We start from the raw sequence: 22,576 nt of genomic DNA on the forward strand, positions 1-22,576 counted from the left end.
TGTCCATGTTGCTATGTCTGTCATGTTTGTGATGTTTGGAAAGTAAAACTGAATGTAGTATGGCTATTAAGGCCTATGTGGAAACTGCAGAGGCAGCTGAGTTAACAAATTGATGTCGAGGTAAACCTGATGTCTTTCAGTGTGTGTGCTGTTATAGCAGTGGGGACTGAAGGTCTCGGTATCATGACATGTGCAAACCTAATGAACTTCTGGAACACTGCTGGCTGTTGGATCAGTTTGTGAACTTTGGTCATCATTGACATTTACTCCCCTGTGTTGACAGTGTTTTCAGTGTGCTACTTTTGTAAACAGAAAGTTAAATACCATAACACTCTAAATAAAAGCTCAAACAACTTTAATCACTTACAGAAAATAAAATTATTACTTTAACTGGGGTAATTTTAATATTTTAAGTGAATATAAAATAGCTTAATAAAATAGTAACAAATCTTGCATTTTTACAGCGCTTTAATTTTAGGGTGTTTGCACCTCCTAATTACAGTGTAGTCCAGAGAGTCCCGGGGTACAGTTTAAAATGGCCAGCAGTAGAAAAAGGCTCGCCAAGGGGCTTGGTTGTTTATAAAGCCACCCTGGTGAGTTTTGCCATCCTGAGGTCTTATATCACCCACCAACAAACATGTTGCCCACAATCTGTTCACTCAATGGAAAAATATTGTGCATTGTGAGGTTTTACTTGAGTCAACGTGAAATATTGCACCATGCTTATTCACTACTGCAATGCAATAATCAGTTTGTTAAGGTCATTTTATGTTGTGTTAATGTGTTTAAAATAACATCTTAATACAAGCCTTAGGTGCTTTAGGAAGGTTTTTGTGAGTCAGGCAGTACAGTGGCAGTGCTCTGGAACACAGAGACGTTTCTACTCATTAAAGACATAAATCGACTTGTGTAATATGAAGGTGTTTGAGGTTTGAGGATTGAAACCTTACACTTAAAACATGGAACTGTCAGATTTGACCTCACCTACAGATCATTTTCCACAATTCAACTTACTTTATGTTTTGTACTAATGTTGACTTGTCTTAGCTCGTCACTGTTACACTGAAATAATTGACTGATCTTCATTCAAACATTACAGAATTAATCATGTAAATGGTTAAGTGTAACCCGTTCTTGCACTAGTTTGCAGCGATCACCTGAGCATAAGAACATCTGAAGACCCTCACTGTGTGATCATTTCCTCGGACTCTGATACATTTAAGGAGAGGTTTACACTGTTTTTGTTAGTGCTATGCTCTGTGATTAGGCAGCTGCCTTAGCCTCATTAAGTCCTAATGAAGGATATGGCTGACTTTTCATGCGCGGTTTCTTCGGTCTAAATATAGTTCATATTTGTGGTGGACCCAGGTCCACTAAGGGTGAGCGACTCTACATGTGTAAGCCACATTGAAAAATGATTGCTGCTTCCTGATCATCTTTCCCCTCTTTCTAGTTGGAGTCTGTTCACAGCCACAGAAAAGATGTTTTAATCATTATCTGTAATTATAGCACTACACAGGATGTGGCACTGCAGTTGTTAGATGTAGGTAGATCCATGTAACAAAGTTCAGTGTAATTAGATTGGATGTGACTCATGTTGCAGAGCAGGCAGTGGCATTTTGAGACTTGAAAAAGACATTTTATGAAGTTGGCTTTGGTCTTAACCAAGGTTAGGTGTGGCACACCTTCTGTAATTATTTCTGTGCCCAAAATATATCCATTGCATGAAACAGCGCACCACTAAATTCAACATGTCATTAACGTAATAAGTTCATTAAAGTAGGTCTATTTTTGGATGTAAAGTCTTAGGAAGAGGAAAAATAGAAGTTCTAGAAAGCTAGAAGTTAACTGAAGCTATTTGGTGAGTGTAGTTTTTAATGCACATTTGCAAATAAATGGGGTTTTAAACTGAATGTATTTGAAGTTATTTCAAGAGTTATAAATAATATATGACATAATAAATAATCTATTCTGATCTAAAATGAGAACGTGAAATGTGAAAATGTGAAGGTTTTTGAGACCCAAGTTATAAGCTCAGCCTCAAACTATGTTAGGTTACTCAACTGTGGAATCCATTTTGTCATTCTTCTGGCACACTGTCTTGTGGTGTGATGGTGCTGAGAAAAGGACCTCTCTTGCTCAGGGGTCATTTGAAAGGGCCCGACTGGGGCCAACTCAGCAATAAGGTATTTTATGATTCTGGGTCAAGTTTTTCAGCTAAAAACAGTTTTGGTTTCTTCTGTATTTAGGCGGATAGTGTTGAAGGAACTGATGGGACCTCTCACGTTTTAATCCCTTGATTTATTTAGTGTATCAAATTAGCTCTATGGATTTGAGGATCAGCAAATGTCAGACCATTGCCTTGGGCACTACACTGAGGGGCTCAGTTGAACATAAGCCTCATTGTGTTGAACTTCATTGTGTGTCTCCTAGTGTTGGATACTAAAATGCATGGTTTTGTCTTCATATGTCCGTTTAAAATTTTGGCTTTTATTGTTTTTTTTTTTTTTGTAAAAAAGGACCTCCAATATCTAACTACTCAAATGAAATATTGAATACATTATGTTTTATATGTAAGACATACAGATACTATGTAGAGGGAATGTCCATTAACATATTACTCATATTTAACTCGCAGTTAAATCTTTGGAATCAACACAGTGGTTCAAAAGGCAAATTATTTGTTTGAGAAAGTCAGAGACCAAACTGCTTTCCCACTAAAATGCTTTGCTCTGGTTTTCTTTGTAGGGGCATGACAAAATGCCAACTAACTGCCGTGCTACAAAAGAGTCAAATTTATTACATTTATTCCTAATAAAGGATGTATTAACTGAGTATACCAGTTAACAAAGCTTTTTCATCAATATTTATTCAAAATGTCATTAGTGGTGTCAAACCTTCCATATTAAGTTATCATTTTCAAACGATTCATACACGTTTTATCTTTCAGCTATTCACCTAAACTTTCAATCATGTTGAATGCGTTCTTATCTAATGTATAGTTGCCACACACTAACTTGGACTGTATAATTGAGGAATGTGTTGAGGGCTTGGTGCGGGACGTCCCCTTACTCCACCCCTTGCTTCAACGACTGTATATCTATGGAGGATCTTCTCAAGCTGCTGTTAACCCAGCCCTCCAGACCCCCTTTTCCCCCGCTGCGCATGCTCAGTCCGCACTGTAAGCCCGAGGTCCGGTACTCCCCATCCCTCGTATGCGGCCTGCGTCTGTCTGTGGACCACGGGAAGAAAAGCCGCAAACACACTGATGCACACAGGGAAGATGTTCTCATGGAGCTGGTCAAATCCACAGTGTCTCGTTTGCGTTTGAGTTCACCATGCACTTTTAGGATTGCAATAAGATGTTTGTGTGTTCTGAGGTAATCATTTTGCTTCTCGCTTGCAACTTCTGCGTCTTCGTTTATACTCAGGGTAAGTCTGTTTTAGTTTTGTTCTGTTACGTTACTCCGCTTGCCTCTCTTGTCTTTTATTCTGGGCTAATGAAAACCGTTACATTATATTTCCATTAGATAAACGCGCTGTAGTTAAACGTGTCATGTAAAAATAACGCTACTCTTATTTTTGCGGAGTTTAAACTTGTTGATTCGTTACTGCATCCTGTGGACTGTGTTTGCCGTTTCGTGGCGCGTTGTGTTACGAATAAGGCTTCTGAATGTAAAGCAGAAAAGCCAAGATAATATAAAAGTTAATAATAAAAGAATAAAAGAAGCGTATCGCCTGCTACCCGAGCAGCTTGTTGTAAAAGGCTTTATTTGAGCGTAGTTAAGCCTCGTTTCTCTCAGCAGTTTCACGTTGACTTGACAACGTCGCCGAATACGTTGACACAGGCGTCCCCAAAACAGCCTCAGACTTTTGTGGTAACAGGAAAAGTTTGAGAAAACTTTTCTTTATTTACTGTTGGAAAAGTAAGAGGAATTCTTGTAAATTATATAAAATCGTTATATCTGCAGGCTAACGATAGCTCACAGAGCAGTCACTGTCCGTGAACTGACGTCTTGGAGGGACTGAAACAAACAGATTGATTTACATTTTCCTTTTTTTCCTGTGAACATATGAACTTGTCTATTTTACGTTATAGACTTTCTTCTAACAACATGTCTGCCGGTGAAAGGTTTCAGCCTCTATGCACACAGCAACACTTGTTTCCTTGTTTACAAGTGAGATTAACCTTGTCATTTTGTTAACTTTCCCAGATGGGTTTTCAGTGCTGAAAAATAAGATGTTTTCCAAATGGCAGTTCGCGAAATTAGTGCTGCACCCTCGACTGTGAAATTATTTTCCATTGATTTGTTTTTTGTCGAAGGGGCGTGCAAAGCAATTGACGTCAAATTGGCGTTTCCAGACGCTTAGAGACGTTTGAAGTCTTGCTTGTGCACATGGGCCAAAGATGTGGCTCTGAAACCAGATTTGCAAACATGAAGACATTGACTGCATAACGATAGAGCAGTTTAAACAGTTTACACACTATTTTACTTTCTATGTATTCGGTGTCGTGCTCTCTGACACCTCCTCGCGCATTGATGAAGCCTGTAGAAGTGCACATGCGCTCGGTGCGCGTGCCTGGTTGTTCTCCACACTGTTTCTGTCTGTGCTGCGTTTCCTGCACATAACGGTTTTCCTGCCGGCTCCCGCGTTCCCTCTGATAAGAAGCCTGGTTTTCTCCCCCCAAGTTAATCACATTTCTCCGAGTAGCCTCTCGTGTTGTACCTATGCGGAGCTCTTTTCTTCCCGGGGCACGCATCTGTAACCAATTTAGGGCCCTTTCGAGTTAGGTTCCGGACATGAGCGAGGTAAACATGGCAAACCGAATTCATGTCATAGTTTTTTAGCATTCTCTTTGTGTCAGTGCCTTTGAATTCCACTGCATAAAAGCTGTTTGGGCTTTAGCAGATACCCAGTACATAAATCTCACTCTTCACTTATCTGAAAAACTTTTATCTGAAAAATGATTTGTACATTTAATAAATATAATGTGTTTTTTTATATTGCTGAAAATCAGACAATCCCTTGAATGGCCATTTGTTGCTGAATTACTTTTCTATGTATTTTATATACATTAGGTGGTGTAGCCTGCAGACTTTATTTTCATTTAAATACAATTTTCATTTTAACCTACTGCCGTTTTCTCTGCAACTCCTAATAAATTTACAATGCACTGCTTTGACCTTCAAGATTTAAAATACCCTGGAGTTGAAGTGTATCTTTTGTTAAGCATTTTGCAATAATAATCTGAAGATTATGAGATTGATTGGAATTGCAAGAGTAGCCTACTTCCATGGTGGCTGAAAATGATCACCTGTGCTGACACTGCATGCAGGGTGCTAAATAACCTCCTTTAACATATTTTAGTATCTAACTTTGGTGTTACTATTGGAAGACAAGCAATACTCATCATGTTGTGTTTGTACTGTGGTAGTTTTGACACAGTCCCTTAACTTGTCAGGAATACAAGCTTGTCTTGTATAACATGGTATGCCTTACTTCTCATTTGATCCTTGACCAGCCAAACATAAGTAACTCCATGTGTCTAAATCCTGTGCAAACCATTTTAAGGCATTTATCCATTGTGTCCATTCCACATCTTTAGCATTTGTGTGCTTTATTTGACTTTTTTGATAATCATTTTAATAAAAAAATATTAATGATTTTTAAAAGCTTTGTGTTTCTGCTTTATGTAGAGATTGGTAGTTTTATCAAATCTGCTTAAGAAAAGAAGATAACTGCTTCAAAATTTGGATAATAAACATACAGCACATGTCACTATTGATGAATATACTATTTCCAAATGTACCGAGAAAATTGTATTTAATGCTTTGATATTTCACTTTGTCTGATGAGATGTTCTGAATTAATCCTTCAAAATAATAAATACACTTTTTAGCACATGTGGAATCTTACTACAAGATTTCTGAATACTTTTAGAATTGGCCTATTGTCAGGGAACAGCCATGTGCTCGCCATGTTTTGAACATTTCTGGGTGCTCATCTGCTCTTTAGATCCTGAGTGATGCACTGACCTTTTATATGTAAACTGTCCACCTGGCCCAGCATTTATTTCTCCAAGACTAAAAAGTCTATTGAATGGAATTGCCTAAATTGTGCTCAGTCCAGTAATTGACCTGTTTATCTTCCGACAATAGACTTTTATAGCATTTTGCTCAAATCTTTTGTAGCAACTGTTTCCAGTTCTGGAAATTGTGCCACACTGAAGGATTCACTTAGTATTCTGGGGCAACAACCTTGTGACTCTGATGAATGGCAAAATAGGAGTTTGTCCAAACTGCAGACTCAAGGCTGATGTGGTGTTTTTCTTCAATGCTACTTGTGACTGAGGGCATTTTTTCAGCGTTTCAAACAGATGAGTATATTCCAACATTAAAATTAGCAATGACAAACAAAAAGGAGTAGTCCAAGAGTCACAGGTATTTCAACCTGGAGAGGTCATTAGAAATAACAGATGTCTTAGACAAAGTTCCCCATCGAAGTGAACCCATTCTCCTCTGCTCGTGTCAAACGACAATTAATTAATGCACAGGAAGTGACCTTTGACCTCATGGCATTATTTTCTCCCGCCATGAAGGACTAGGCTGTCATGGAAGAATGTAGGAACAAGCAGAAGCAGACAAGAGTCCACCATTCAACACTGGACGTGTTTACGACTCGGTAAATCCTAAAGATGGTAAGGAAAGGGTGGCCATGGTCATTTCAGCTGGCACAAAGAAGCAAATGACTGTTGAATTTAAGGCTTGTATCATTATTGTCCATTCTTCCTGCACAAAGCTGAGTTGTGGTGTGTCTTTCACTCCAACTGTGGAAGAAAAGCAGCCCCAGCCGGAGCCGAAAAGCACAGGGAAAAAAAATGCAAACAGGAAGTGTATTGGCAGGAAGCACGAGCAATGTTTTGAGTCATCTCGAAATTCCACTGGCCGACGACATTTGTGCAGAGAACGTCTATTTCAGGGTTTGTTTGTCACTGAGTAAATATTCCTCTCATTCTGGCTTTATCTGCAACCAAATCCTCTTGATTTTATAGTGGAAAATAGGAAGCCCATTTTGACAGTCCGTGTGCCCGGGATGACCTGTGACCAGCTTGAGCTGGTTCTGAAGGAGAGGTGGCCTGGAGCTTGTAAACACCCTTTTGTTAAGCCCAGCAACTATTCCAGACTGACCTCAATGCCCCCTTCATCCTCCAAGGACAAAATGACCGAGGGCCAAAATGACAGAGGGCCACGGGAATTCAAATTCACTCAGAGCAGTAGGACGTCAACCAGGAGAGAATCATGAGCTGTTCAAATTACCATGCCTGTAGTCAATACTGTTCAGTGTAGTTATTTGTTGTCAACACAGCATAGCAAAATGACATATGAATGTTTTAATCTGACCAGGATGGGACAGAGGTACTGAGTCAGCCCAACAAAGAATCTACTGTACACACCCTTCTACAGTGTAAACCCAGAAATTCAAACATTGTGGTTACATGATGAAACTCAGCCACATAACTGTAGTCCATTGGGAAATGGCCTTTGTAATTATGTATGAAAATAATGGAAAATGGCCTATGGACTGTCTGGTCTAGAGATGATTTTCTGTAGATAGAGGCCAAATGAAAATCAGTGTCCTTTCCCAAAGACACTGAGCTGTACATCACAAATGCATAATTGTCAAGTTCAGCCACGTTGCTTGTGTTTTCCACAGGAAAAAGACATCAAATCTCATCGCGAAGACATTTTATAGGGATGTTACTGTGATTAAGTAAACCGTAACTCATTCTATCTGATGTGTTTTTTTTTCTCAAAAGAATTGCAGCCAATACATTCAGGTTACCTGTTTTCACATGAACAATCATGGAGATGAAACACCCACTCTCATCGATTTTATTGATTCTACTGCTGTTAGACTGATCGCTGTGTGCATGCGGGCCGCATCTGCTATGCGTGAAGCTCTCTGATCTTCCCTGTTGAGTCATACAGTGAAGTGCCTCCTCCTTGTATGCCCATAGCAGCAGCTCTGGGAGTGTGCAGAAGGAAACACCATTGCCTTTGCTGTAGCAGATGTCCCATTCACGCTGAGGAAGGCACACGTCATGCCAGCCTGATTGATAACCGCCCACCATGTGCGCATCACAGGGAGGCTGGCTGCTTTGGAGCTGCCATGTGGTCCATACGCTCCACGCATGCTTTCCGTGCACACACAGATGTACGTGGAGTTTGAGGAGGAGGTGGTGTCTGTCGAGCAAAGGCTAATCTGAAGGGTGCGCGTGTGTCGATGTGTAGTCATTGGTCTGTAGTCTGTCTATAAGCACTTGCCTCCCAAGCCATTTGGGAAAAGCAAAAAAGAAGTCAGTGTTATGAGATCTTCACTTGGACTTAAATGGGGATCACCACAGATGATGAGCTGTCTTCTCAGATTGTGATAGTGCCTTTTCCTCACTCTCCCTTAAACTGCAGGCAGAGACCTGACCTCAGTCAGTATGGGCACATTGCCACCACCGAGTGACTTTCACCCAGAGTCAGTCTGGTCATTTCAGAGCTTCTATTGTTGTCCCTTACCCCCTGGTGAGTGTCCATGTGTGTCTCTTGAAAGCGTAACAGGATTACCTCAGACCCCATGCAGGCCATTATCAGTCTTTGGTTGTGTTGGTTTAGGTTAGTGTTTATCTCCATAGTTGTCCAAAGTGCCAATACAATGGCAGTGGCCTATACAGCTGTCTATATTTCAGGCTGCGTGAATGGTTCTTAATATGTGCACATTAATAAGGTACATCCATTCAGTAAGAATTAATTCATTGCATACTAAACTCTTAAAAGGACAATTCAACACAAAATCCTTTCATGTAGCATGTAATATACTTTCATGTAGAATCTTGCCATGAAGTTTGGTTGCAGAAATTTGGTTAAAAAAACCTTTCTGGGACGCTGGTAAATTTAGGGCATTATTATTTATTAGAACAGATAGTGTGAATATACTGTATTGCAAATTAAAAGGATCTCACCAGGGTAAACAGCAATGACACTGTGAAGTGTAGGTGGATGATTTCAAGGAGAAGGTAGCTAGGACTGATACAACTAGAGAGGAATATAACAGTTTTGGGAGCAGCTACAAGTACATTGGAATCCCATAGGCAAGTAGGAGTCATGAAGAGGCCACAAATAAAGCATCCAAATACCTACAAAGTGTCAAGCAAGTCCTGAGAAGTCAACTGAATGGGAAGAACAAGATCTGGGCTGTCAACACTCACACTCTACTAGTCCTCAGATGTCCTGCTGGCATAGCAAGCTGGCCAATGGGGGAGATAGAAGCCACTGACATCAAGATAAGTAAACTTACCACAATGATTAGAGAGTGTTATCCAAAATCCAGCACTCTGAGACTGTACACTATGTGAAAGAATGACTAGTGAGCGTCAGACTCTAGCTACTGTCCAGCATGAAGAACCAAGATCCCGGAGTACACAAGCAAAGGTGGCCCCAGTAGATGAACTGCTTTGTGAGTACCTCAGACAGCAGAAACCCAAGGAGGATGGGATGAGCAGGAACAGGAATCATCATGTGAGGATAAACGGGAGGACCGGTATTGTATGTACATATGTACCAAACAGTGGAAGTGGCTGAAATGGAAACATCCTACCAATGACTGGAAAAGGCTGGGTTGAAAGACATCACAGAGGCACTAATCATGGCAGCACAGGAACAAGCTCTGAATGCGAGATCAATAGAGGCTGACAAAATACAGAAGAGGGCCATAGGGATAGATGTATCAATCTCAAGTAATAGCAACATAAGGAGAAAAGGCCTGAAATAAGAGCTTGAAAAGCTGTGGAAGGTGAAGGCAACAGTGGTTCCAGTGGTAATTGGAACACAAGGGGCTTCGACCCCTGAACTGGGGGGTGTGGAATGGCTGTAGCAGATACCAAGAAGAACATTCAAGATGTCCATCCAGAAGAGTGCAGTCCTGAGAAGAGCTAAGATACTACAGAGGACCCTCAAGCTTCCAGCATTTGAGCTAGAAGGAAAAAGACTGTGTGTGTGTGTGTGTGTGTGTGTGTGTGTGTGTGTGTGTGTGTGTGTGTGTGTGTGTGTGTGTGTGTGTGTGTGTGTGTGTGTGTGTGTGTATTCAGTTCAAAGGGCTTTATAGCCCTTTACCAAATTAAGTTCAACAGCACACATTTCAGCGTATAACAGCAGATATTTCAGAGAGTCCGTTCTCTTGTCTCCCTCCAAGGCCTGCCCCCTCTCACCTGTCTGTAGTACCAGCTCCCACTGGGGGTCTCCCACATCTGCCTGCAAGCTGCCTCCCACCCTCACCCCCTCCCCTTTCTCTCTACGCAAGCTGCACCGCCTGTTTCCATATGTTTTGTTCTTGTAGATTTTTCTTTCAGTTCCTCACTATGTTATTTTCTGGTGTGGTTCCAAGGAATAGCTGCATATTTTAGTCGGTATGATCAGAAGGTCAGAATGTCTCCGTTTTCTGTAATTAATAGTAGTAAAGAGCTAATAATATCTGAAAAACTATTAGGATTAAGCATTACTTTAAGATGTTCCTTATTTACTCTGTGTAATGTAAGGTCGTAGTTGAACTAATATAAAGCTGGTAATTTTCATGCGATAATACCTAGCTTTCAGTGTAAGAAGCATTATGGCCATTGGTGATGATGTAGTGCAAGTGTTTGACCCTTAGCCTAGGAGTGAAGAGGATAACTTATTGCAGTCTCATGCTGCTACTATATTGCCTTGAAAACTTTACCTCAAAACTAACATAACTGTTGATGTTCAGAAAAAGATGATTTGCTAAGATGAGTTCAGCTGTCCGTAAAGCAAATGGCTCCTGTTTTTTTCTCATCCAGTTAGAGCTAACTGAACCTCGGTCTGTGTGTTCCAGCCTGTGGTACAGGGGCTTACACGGCTGGACCTGGTTCTGTCCTTTTCCTCATTAGCAGCTACAAGGCCCCCTGACATGAAGCATTTTGATGAGCACTTTAGCTGCCCTGTGTGTAACCATCAGTGTACTTTAAAGATCTTACATATCTCACAGTGGGACATGTCCCAGTTCACTGAGCAATTAATCACACCCAAAACAACATAAATGGTTTAACTTGAATGGTTGAAAACCTCCATTGAATAAGAAAATGAAAATGACTTTTTCACATTTTCAAAAAAAGTAGCTAACAAACTAGCATTACTACCACAGGAGATTATCGTTGCTATGGCTGTTATCAATTTCCACGGCAACTTGTTTGGCCTGGGCTGAATGCCTAGCGTTCCTCTCTCAGGGCCAAAGAGCACGACCGGAGGGTGGAGGGCTGGTGGGGTGAAGACGAGAGCTGCAGCTCTCCATCGGTGCTCCTCCACCTCCAGCTGGGTCATTAAAATGGCAGCTCGTTAAGGGGGCTAGCACAAAGAGATCACAGACTGCCCTGCTGTCCTCAGCCAGACTGAGCAGAATTTCCCCAATTTACAGAGTTAGAGCCAACTTCAAATCCTAACTTTCAAAGAAACCCTCAAGAATTCACCTCAGATATGTATGGCACTGGCTATATTTTGCCAGCACTTGCTGCTAGGATTGGCACCTGTGTATAGCTAATGTTGTCTAATTCAAGTAATAGTCCATGGGACTATTGTAGGTAATACTAATGAGGTGGCACTACGGCTTTGGCAAGTAATTAGTCTTGACAAGAACAGAGGCAATTGACCGAGGTACTTTCAGCACTGCCAAAATCAACAGTAGTTGGAGCCTACTCAGCATAACTGAACTAGGTGCTAATAGGCACTAGCGCACAGCCTTGAGCCTGCAGCGTTCACCACATCTCTGCACCCTGTGCTTTGTTTACATCTGGGACATTCACAGACTTCACCCCTTTGTTGCATAAGGTCAAGGCACTTTGACCAGACAGTCTGTTAAGGTATGCAAGTGCCTGCGTCTTGCGACGTGCGGGGAGAAGATATGGCAACAAACGTTCACAGTTGACAGCCTCTGCTCCCTTTTCGGTCCTCCTCTCTGGATTGAACACACGTGAGCCACACGCATTTGCGCGTCTGCTCTTCCTCACACTGGCCTCTTTGAGCCCAAATGCAATCCAGAACCATCCTGGCTGCCCATGGAAGTAGTGCCGGGGTCCGGAGTTCCACGTCCTGCTGCTCTAGGCCTCTGCAGCCTGCCGTTCTCTCCTTCAGCCGTCCCGTCTGGTTTCCATTCGTGTTTGATCAGCTTTGCCGGGGCTGTCAAAGAGCTGCCCTTTTAAGTTGGCTTTCATTTCTACCAGAGATGCCTGGTCCTCTGGACATCAAATGCACACTTTCACACGCACCCTACGCGTGAGGGGCCGTAACTACCACGCACCCCCCACCCCCCCGACTTGAGCGCTGCTGGATCCCCCTTTCCCACTGTTACAACTTGCTTTGGGAGAGTACATTTGAAGGGGGAGGGGTGAAACACTGCTTCCTGTAGCTAAGAGGGTGGTTTAGCATGGAGGAGTTAGGGGGGTCAAAGAGGGAGGTGGGATGGATTTGGGAGAGGTTGAATGGGGGGAGGGGTGACCAACGGGAATTCCTTTGATGTGGCTTGCGGGTGGCATTACTACTTCTCTTTCCAAAGCAAGGACACGGTAGCGCGTAAGCCAAAAATGCTAGCACATGTAGCCTTCACGGTATAGTCGCTCTGAAGATCTGATCTGGGTGCCATGACCCGAACCTGTACAGAATTATTGTTTACAGATACAAAGACTTGTTGATGTTTACACTGATTAGGAATGTCCATATTCTGGACATAGAAGTGGACAGAGATGCTGAGAGAAGTTAAATATGTTATATGTATATAAACTAGTTGGATAATAAGGTCTGGTGTCAAAGGTATGGTTCTGGAAGCCTTGTTACATTCCACATCTTCTACATCTTATTTTGACCTACTCAGTCTCATCCTGTTTAACTATGCCACCTTTAATCTTCACAAATACACACGTGAACTCTTCACTTTTAATCTTCACAAATACACACGTGAACTCTTCACTCTGTTTATTAGCATTTGTGCAGTGGTTAAGTTAAGCAGGGCTGAGTGTTTCATGAACTCTCTTCTGGTGTGCCTGACTTACACCATAACCGTGTGTTTATCACAACTTTAATGACCTTGGCGTGAAAGCAGCTTGAAAGGCTGGTGAACCCATCAGGCAAGTGCTTTCATTTAGTGGCATACTTAGACAACAGAGGTCTGTCCTTCAGTGCAGAATAACAGTAGTGCCACAACGGCTAAAGCATACACTTAGGCACACAGACACATTCTCTCTTTCACCCTCGTAAAGTGTTAGTGTCACTTCATTATAGAGCTGTGTGTTCTTTATTGGAGACTTTCAAGAGAAGTGTCCTCCGCAGAATCACTTGTGTCGCCTCAGACACACCCCCCAACCCAATGTGAACTATCATTTATGCTGCCTCAGACACGCCCCCCAGTGTGAACCATAATTTGCACTGCCTCAGACACGCCCCCCCAATATGAACTATAACTTGCGCTGCCTCAGACACGCCCCACCCCCCCAGTGTGAATCATCATGTGCGCTGCCACAGATATGCCCCCCCCCCCCCCCCCAGTATGAACCATGACTTACGCTGCCTCAGACACGCCCCCTCAATGTGAATCATCACTTGCTCTGCCTCTGACACGCCTCCCCAGTGTGAACCATGACTTACACTGCTTCAGATACGCCTCCCCAGTGTGAATCACCATGCATGCTGCCACAGACACACCCCCCCATGTGAACCATCACTTTCACCACCTCAGACACGCCCCCTCATCAACTATCATTTGTGCCACCCCATGTGAACCATCAGACCCCTTCAAACTCCCTCAACTTACCACTTCCTGACCCCCCCACACACACACACAACAGCGAAACAAACCAGAGCCCATCAGAATGTGCTCCTCTGAAACCCCCAGATTCCAAACACACATGACAAACGCTGCAGCAGCTCAGAACGTCCACCGACCCCCTCTTGCAGGGGAGACAGGAGAGAGGTAGAGGCAGACTGAACCAAAGAAGAAGAAACAGATCGAATCGCACTGATGAAAGACCCGGGCCTCGGGCGAGACACAAATGGAGGAGAGCTGAGATTGGGCGGAGATGAAAGCAAACCAGTTTGATAATAATGACATCTTCTAGAGGAGCATAAACAGATGACAATATGTTTTCCTAAGGTTCTCAGAGCCTCAACTCCCCTCATGAATATTATAAGCAAGTCCACACACAGTGATTCGAGCATGCTCTGTATTCCTCTGGGGGGCGCTGAACCTGCAGTTCTCTTTTCCTTGAAGGAAGTTGCTGAATTTATGAAGTTTATGTTTGAGTGGGTTCTTCCACTTCATTGCACAGTTCTCTATTATAGTAAAGTGTTTTTCTTTATATAGAAGAGCATGGTGAGCAAGCATGTGTTGGCTTGCGTGTTCTCTAACCTCTTTTCTAGTAATTCCTTCATCGATGGAACAGCATCGATTTGAACAGTGATTCAATGAAAAAACAGTGAGAAAACGTTTTGCGGCTTTAACTCTGTGTTCTAGACACTAACTGATGGATTGGCAGGTCATAGACCCTCAGTTGCAGAAGCTACCTTTTTGGCACAGCAAATACTGGATGTCAATCATGATAATATTAAACCCAAGACCCAAGTTTTGGCAAACCTATTTGCAATTCAAGATGGCCTTAAAATAATTATTGTGTTGTGTTGCACCAAATAAGACTAACATCTGTCATGCTTTGTGTGTGTGTGTGTGTGTGTGTGTGTGTGTGTGTGTGTGTGTCTAGACTCTTCCTGCTGCCATCATGCTGCAGAGCTCTCTCAGTGCAGGGAAGCGTGCGATCAGGTAAGAGCGACTGGAGCCCTGCGCCTGCAGCAATGGTAGCAATGACCATCAGCTCACTAATGCAACAACATATTAAACTTAATGTGGAATTTGTCATGCAGGTTAGAGCTGGCATTCTGTAACATCATTCATTTGCATGACATTTTGAGGTTGCCAGTTGGGTCTTAATGAATTCGTTGTTTGGGGTTAATTAATTCACCTCTTTATGTGGCATGAATGTGAAGACAGCATCCAGTGGCTCACTCTCAGCGATCCAAATTTAGCCTTGATTCCACAATATGTTTATAGACTTCACACGTTCTCTTTACAGGATGCCATTTCCAAAATTCTGAATCTTGGCCCGTCTTGACAGCCATGCAGTTCTTCAGTTCTTTGTTGAAGTCGATGGAGACATTTTTTGCTGTGTGGGTCTCTATGTCCAGTCCATCACTTGTTGTGAATACTAAAAGCAGCATTAGCTAGAAAATAGAATACAAACCTTATTTGCTGAACAATGCACTCAGTGTCAGCTCTGCTAGAAATATATAGACTGTTTGAGAAGAGCAGAGGTGTTTTTTTTTCCTCCTTTGAAGTTGGGTGATGAGAGGGAGAAAGAGAGAAAGAGTGAGAGAGAGAGAGAAAGAGAGAGAGAGGGTGAATAAAAGTTTCGCCTGTTCTGCCCGCCTTACCGAGGAGCAGGTGAGGGCTCTTTCACTTTTATTTACTGCAAGAACAGAACGTGATGAGGCCAAGCAGACTTTCATCGATTCCCGTCTGTCTCCAGAGCCCCAAGAAACATGAAAGAGATGTCTGAAAGGGCTCTTTCGGGCAATCAGAAACAGCCAAGCCAGTGGCGTTACTTTAACCTTCAGCCCTCTGCCAGCAACAGCCCCCCCCCCCCCCCCCCCCCCCCCCCCCCCACCAACAAAAAGAAGTCCCATTCAGTCTACAGAGGCTGTCCTGACAACAGACTGACTACATGAATCCCCCTTGTGCACCTGCCAACGAGAGAGAGAGAGAGAGCGCAGTTTATCTTTTTGGACAAATCAGCATGATTATCTTGATTTTTGGAACGTGAGAACTGTGAAAATGACAGAAACAGATAGTGGGTCTGGAAATGCATAGAAATGGACAAAACGTACTGGATATGAAATTAATGAAAAGGAAAAATGAGAGATCAACAACACAAAAGAGGGAGAGATTAGGACAGTAATGACACCTGGTTGGTGGCAGACTGCAGCATGAGAAAGAGGGAGAGAGGGAGAGAGAGAGGAGGTTCCAGACTGTGTCAGCCCCTTGCCAGCCTGTAATCGCCTGGCTATTTCATCTTAATGGAGGCGCGGAGCTTTGATGAGACGAGGCCCAGAACCCTCTGAAAGGAGGAGGACGTCTCTCTTTAGATGCTCTGCCTGGCACCCGCCAATGATTTAGCCTACGAAAAGGAGAGAGAGTAAAAAGAAAAAAAAACTTTTCTAAATGGACTGGATAGGTCATTTGCTTGCAGAGCCTCTGGTCCTTTTCTGTTGTAGTGTGCAGCAGGTTTCCTTTGATAAGCCGCCAAGAACTGACTGGCCATCAGCTGCTCTTGTTTTAAGTATACACTGAAATTACCATACATCAGTTCGGCCTGGGCACCTTCATTTCAGCTAATCAGCAAATGCGCATAATTTAATATTGTATGGACATCTTGTAATTATTTGCACATGTGTACTATATTCTCAGATCTTCTTCCCTAAAGCCATTTAGCTTTACATTTCTTGAGGGCCTTATGAACTGTAATGCTGTGCTGTCCATAAATAAATTTGCCAGCTGTGCTGTCCATAAGTAACTTTGCCAATGTCACAGATTGTACTGATTTAGCTCTGTCTTCAAGAACATGTCATGAAATCATGACTACGAGGTTAAAGTACAGAATATTAGCTTTAATCAAGGGGTATTTACATCTATAATGGTTCAACTCTAACAGAAGCTTTTTATATATAGTCTCCAATTTATGGCACTGTAGTTTAGTCACATTAGCTGCCTATTTGTTTCTTGGGCACCTGTATTACATTTAATCATTAATGCGTATATATGAAAGGTATGAAAACATCCAGAGATTATTTTAAATTGTACATTTACATCTGGGGTCTGGTGCTGTTGTCTCTTCACATGAGGACAGAATAATTGTCAGTGCAACTAAGGCCATCAAGAGCCTTAGCAGAATAAATCAATCAGACACACAGACAGAACATTAGGTGTGTCCGAGTAAGAGCAAGATCACTCTGGTGAGCAGAGAAACCATTTTGCAAGTCCTAAGAACAGAGGGCAAGTTGCTAAAATGCAGATAAAAGGTCCGTAGGGTGTTGGGACAAAGCCTTCTGGACAGCTGAAATGAAGATGAATCTATACCAGACTGATGAAATGAAGAATGTGTGACAGAAAGAAGAAGCTGCTCCTGATTGAGAGTCGATTACCTCAGGCTCACTTGTCTCTGTCAATAATGCTACTGCTGAAGTGTGAAGTTCTGAAGTGTGTAAAATCTGCTTAATTGCCCGACACCCACAGGAAGGTGCTTTGCCTTGTGCTGAGACCCATAATATATGTCTGTCTCTGGAGTTTTAATGGCTGAAAAGTTAAATGCTCCTGACTGTAGAAGGTGGTTGTTAATCTTGAGTCCGACTGGATGTACTGTTCACGTATTGAAGGCGAGACTGACGGGAAAAGCTCCCCGGGGCAACAGAAGAAACGTCAAGTGGCAGCAAGCCCAGAACCCCCAGGGAAGACCAACAACCTGATGATGTCCTGGGGGCAGCAGGCTTCATGCAGATATCCACTGCTCCAAATGACTTTATTGCATGTTCATTTGTCCAGTTACTTTTGCCCCCTGAAATGTGGTGCCTGTCTATAAAAACATCTGAGTCCTTTACATGGAGTGATATATTTATGAGGTACATGCACTCTATAACTGTACCTAATTGGCTGCCCTACATTTGAGCAGTGCAAGTTGTAATCCACCACTACTGACATTCTGCACTTTAAAACTCTTTTCATGTCCACTGTCCTGGAATACAGAGAAAAAAATAACAACAGTGCCACAGACAGTACTGTGCATGAATACCTCTTTCTTTATTGTTTACCTCTTATAAAACAGATTGCACCAAACAGGGCAAGTATCAGGCCAGTATAGTTATTTTACAGAGTAGGTTATCTTTTTGCCAAATGAGTTAATCACAGAACAAATGTCTTGAGAGACATGGGGTGAAGCAGCGGTGCCTCTGAAGTTTTCACTTAAACCTGTCAGCTCCACAGTCACTATTGAGTTTCAATCACTCCAGTCACTCTGAGACTGTTTGAAAGGATTCTTTAAAACGTGATTAATCACAGGTGAGTGTTGAACTTAGGTCAGTTCTGGTAGACAGATGTTCAGGTAAGAAAAATACGAAATGTCCTAGTTAATCTCTCATAAAATGTACAGGGTAATTCAAACCACCCAAAGCTAGCTAAACAAACTCAAAACAACTATGACACCATCTTGCCCGTGGCAGTTGTTCTTTGGCCTGGTTTTCATCAAACAAGCATAAATCAACAGAACCCATATTGCTTCTCTTTTCCAAACCAGGGTGCTGGTAGATATTGTGTTCCCAGGTCTCTGTGACATTAATAAATGGCTGTAACATGGTCCTGTTCAAACTCCCACTCATCGACTGTTGGTTCGAGTAAGACAGAGGTGGTAAAAGAAGCCTGAGACTTGATAATGATGTTAAACTGTGATTCTGCCATTTGGGTTTCAGACAGTTGTTAAAACACTTGTGGCCAGGGCTCAGATAGAGTGAGAAATGCAAATGTCTGTGTCCTAGCAGACATGAGAATCACTGTCCTGATCTACCCTGTTCACTGTTGTTTTTTCAGTTGTTCTGGGAGGAAAATGGTCAAAGTAACTCTATATTAGTTATCTGTATTAGCTCAACTCATCCCACAATGCCTTATCATAATAAGAGTCCTTAGCATTTACATTGTTGAAAGTAATTGCACAAAAAAAAAATGTGCAGTCCATGCTAACAATGTCAGCTTTAAAATTGTGTTAGGTAATAAAACAATGTTATTGAATATTAAAAAATTATACATATTTCTGTTTCTTTTCACAGCTTGCAACCATTAGAAGTGAATCCCGTTTGAAGCACCTTCTTCAGCGTTTACCAAGTTACTGTCCTGAGTCTATGGTAAGCTCAGCCACCTGTCCCCCTGTTTGACCTCCAAATGGTGGTGTAAGCTGTCACCTTTCACACCACAGGAAGTCCTAAACAGTGGCTCTGTTTGTTTTCCACAAACTCCTCTGATTTAGTAACACTGTGCTACTGCCTTGTTGAAATAAAAACGTATGAAAGATGAAGGCTGGAAAACAGCTTCATACCCTCCACCCTCACCCCTAATTACAAACCTGGAATGCTGGCATGAGAAATATGTAATTACAGTCAGCCTCTAATTAGCCAGTGAGTAGAGAGCTTTATTTTATTTGGACATGTGTCCCGCACTAATTTGCCCAAATGAATTCAAATGGATTTTGGAAGTGGTTAACTGCCTCACAGAAGCATACAGCACAAGCTGTCACTAAGTGTTCCTCTCATTTATGTGTAACCTAAAGAGCCACACACTGACCAGGAGGTGAATAAATGTGGTTGTGGTAGTAAGAGATCAAAAGAAATACTCTTTACAATTTAAAGCATTTTCTTCTCGATGACCAACGTGTAAGCAACCCTGTGTTCATGTTTCTGCCCCTCACAAACTAACGTCTCACCTTCATAAATGACTGAAATAGCCAAAGAACATGAAGGAGTACTCAGCAGGCCCCCTGCTGTCTGCTCTCCAAGTCACCCAGGGAAGAGTAGCCACTGCTTCGTCAAAAGCTTCAGACTGTTATTCCACTGTCATACCACAAGCATCTTCATGAGGTTTAATAACGTTGAGGTTCTGTAATTCATACATTTTTAATTACATTGAGGTTACATCGAGAGGTGCTCTGAAGCCTTGGCTGAAATTAAAAAATACCATCCCTAACAAAACAACAAATGTGCTGACGACAGAGGCCTGCGCGTTCGCTGGGGCTGTGATTCCTCAGAGCATGTGTGGCCTTGCACCCACAGGCTTCCCACTCCTGTATGTGCCTTTGTTAATCCAGGGTGTTCTAGAAGGTTCAGTTCTATTCAGTCAGTTCAAAGTGTCAGTGTCACTGAGTTCAGAGTATATTTCCTTGAGTTAACTAATGTGCAGATGTTCTGTGAAGACCTTTAAAAAACTAGGGGCATCAGGAGTTAAATGGGAAGCTTTGAATGTTAAAACCATTCATTTTTGACAGTGTAGCCTTCAGTACATATAACGCTTGTATACATAGACAGAACCCATAAAAGATTTCCATATACAGCACACATAACTACCTACACACAACACAGAGTATATGTATAAACATATTCCTAAAATCCATATATAGAATGCAAGGAATATTCCAGCACTAAACCTCAAAACCGTTTTCTTACACAGAGGGCAAAAATTCCCTGCCCTTGATAGAGCATAATTTTAAGAACCTCCACTATAGTGCTAATTATGTGACTTATTAATTAGAATATTCATTGCATTTTATGTTGAGACCTGACAAAGAACGCATAAATTACAATTTAGCCAGACCTGCTCCACTGCTTCTCATCTGAATATTCTAGCCTTCTGTCTGCTCCTGCTCATTATCGGTAGTCCACTTCAAATGAAGATGGATTCGCTTCATATGAAAACATTTTTGCCACTTGCTTGTACTCTTTTGATGGACGGGACATGATGAGGGACGCCTTCTGGTCAGTTGACTAACAAACCTGATGGCAATTAGCGCATGCTTTCATTATTAAGGGGTTTCGAAATTTACAGTCATTACATACTGGTTCCCAATCAAGTTATTACATACCATCAAATTTCATACCATCATTCATGGATCAATTTTATTCAACTTTTTGAAAAGAAGCACTGTAAGGCTTATTAAAACATCAGTGACCTGACTAGCAATGGTGATGAAACACCGTAATTAGCCCAGTTGCATTAGTTTAATCAAATGGGTAGGAGTCTACCATTTAAAGTCAGAATGACCTCTCTCATTATGTTTTGCATTATGCTGTCCGAGCACTGATTGAATATTACTCAATTATACAAAATTGTTGCTCCTCAAACATTTTAAAACGTAGTGGAAAGAAACAGTTGGGTGCTAACTGATTTTAATTGTGTAAAAAGCTGGTACGTGCCCCTCAGAAGCAGGCTGGAGGGTCAGCAGTAACAGACATATAAGAAAGATGCACCGTATGGAATAAGGACAAGTGTGTGTCTTGGGTAAGGCTACTAGCTGTAAAGTTGTTGTAAGTTATAAGTGACAAGTTGTAGTTGGACTAACGTGTCTTCAGTTTAGATCTTAGTCCATCTATGTAGAGAGTCAGTGTGTATCTCTAATACCTTGAAAAAAATCTTGCTTTCCTTTTTTGCAGAATGAGCTTTGGATCTGTATCAACTCTACCTTACCTGGTAAGATGTGCTGCCAGAGTTATTCACAGGGCACAGGGATATGTAGGTGTGTTAGCTAAGCCTACTTGTCTTCTCTCCCCTGTACCAGAATAAGAGAGGATTTAGAATGTCTGAAAACCTAATGCATCCCAGATGCAAAAATATCATAACTCATATCCATCAGAGTCCTTCAATGAATGTCCATTGAAAGGTCTTATCCATTCCTTTGAATACACCAGGGAACTGGGAGTGAACACAGCACATTAAAAACACTTTGGGCAGGATGTTTGTTGAGATTAATGGTTTGGTGATAATTGTGTTGCTGAGGCTCATAAGTGATATGTGTTTATAGTACTCCATCAAATCCAGCAGCATGTGGTTTGAAAGGCTTCACAGTGGCTCCGCCATGACACCCTCACCAATGCTTTCGTGTTTTTGTCACTGACCATTTTTAGGGGCCTCTAGGAAGTCTGATGGATGGGTCGGTCTGGGATGTTGTGAGCTGGCCATCTCTGCTGAGTGCCGCAGGGAGTGCAAACAGGTAAACAATTCAGCAGTCCAGTCTTGAAAAGACCATATGTGATATGCAACCTATACTGGTCCGAGACAGAGAATCATAGCTGCTCAGTCAAGGAAGCTTAGTATGTTGTCATATTTGTAGCCTCATATGATTCTCTATTTCTTTTTATTTCAGTTCTTAACTGTGTCTCATTCCTTTATGACTTCTTGACCTCTATGGCCTTTATGACTTTTTTCCAGGCATCTTCTAAAAATGATATCATAAAAGTATGCAAAAAAGATACAGAGGTAAGTCTGAGGAACAAGATTTTTTGATTAAAAAAGTTCTTAACACTGAATGTATCGGGCAACAACAAATGTGTAGTGTGTGTTTTTTTTTTTCAAAAAAAAAAAACCCACTCCAACCTTTTAGAGTGGAGGCATCTGCAGATCTACTCATATTTATTTCTCATAATTACTTGTTGTCTTAGTATAAGTTTGTTTTTACATTGATTTTAAGATAAAAAACAGTTAGCTAATTAGAATAAGCTCTAGTCGTCTTATGATCTCATCAAAATATTCATCAAAGTGTCTCTTATGATCAGCACTGATTCTAAACTGTTTATTTGAAGGATCTCTATTTGCATGAAATTTGACTCAAACATACTGCTGTGGTTATGAAAAGTCTATTACCAGGACGTAACTCCAAGTCTCTCCAAAC

At 41.8% G+C, this 22,576-nt stretch overlaps 1 protein-coding gene across 1 annotated transcript in view; it reads left to right on the plus strand.

Annotated features, from left to right (window-relative positions):
- The first annotated feature begins 3,136 nt into the window (after positions 1-3,136).
- The window catches only part of reck (reversion-inducing-cysteine-rich protein with kazal motifs), a 40,032-nt gene continuing 20,592 nt past the window's right edge, over positions 3,137-22,576 (plus strand). Inside the window, exons 1-6 of the mRNA XM_076971345.1 lie at positions 3,137-3,432; positions 14,807-14,865; positions 18,972-19,046; positions 21,342-21,378; positions 21,813-21,898; positions 22,117-22,164. Of these exons, the coding sequence (XP_076827460.1) occupies positions 3,363-3,432; positions 14,807-14,865; positions 18,972-19,046; positions 21,342-21,378; positions 21,813-21,898; positions 22,117-22,164 (375 nt within the window). The 5' untranslated portion in view covers positions 3,137-3,362. The remainder of the gene's footprint in view (positions 3,433-14,806; positions 14,866-18,971; positions 19,047-21,341; positions 21,379-21,812; positions 21,899-22,116; positions 22,165-22,576) is intronic.

The sequence above is a fragment of the Brachyhypopomus gauderio genome, chromosome 13, assembly GCF_052324685.1.
Source record: "Brachyhypopomus gauderio isolate BG-103 chromosome 13, BGAUD_0.2, whole genome shotgun sequence".
Classification (NCBI taxonomy): Eukaryota; Metazoa; Chordata; class Actinopteri; order Gymnotiformes; family Hypopomidae; genus Brachyhypopomus; species Brachyhypopomus gauderio.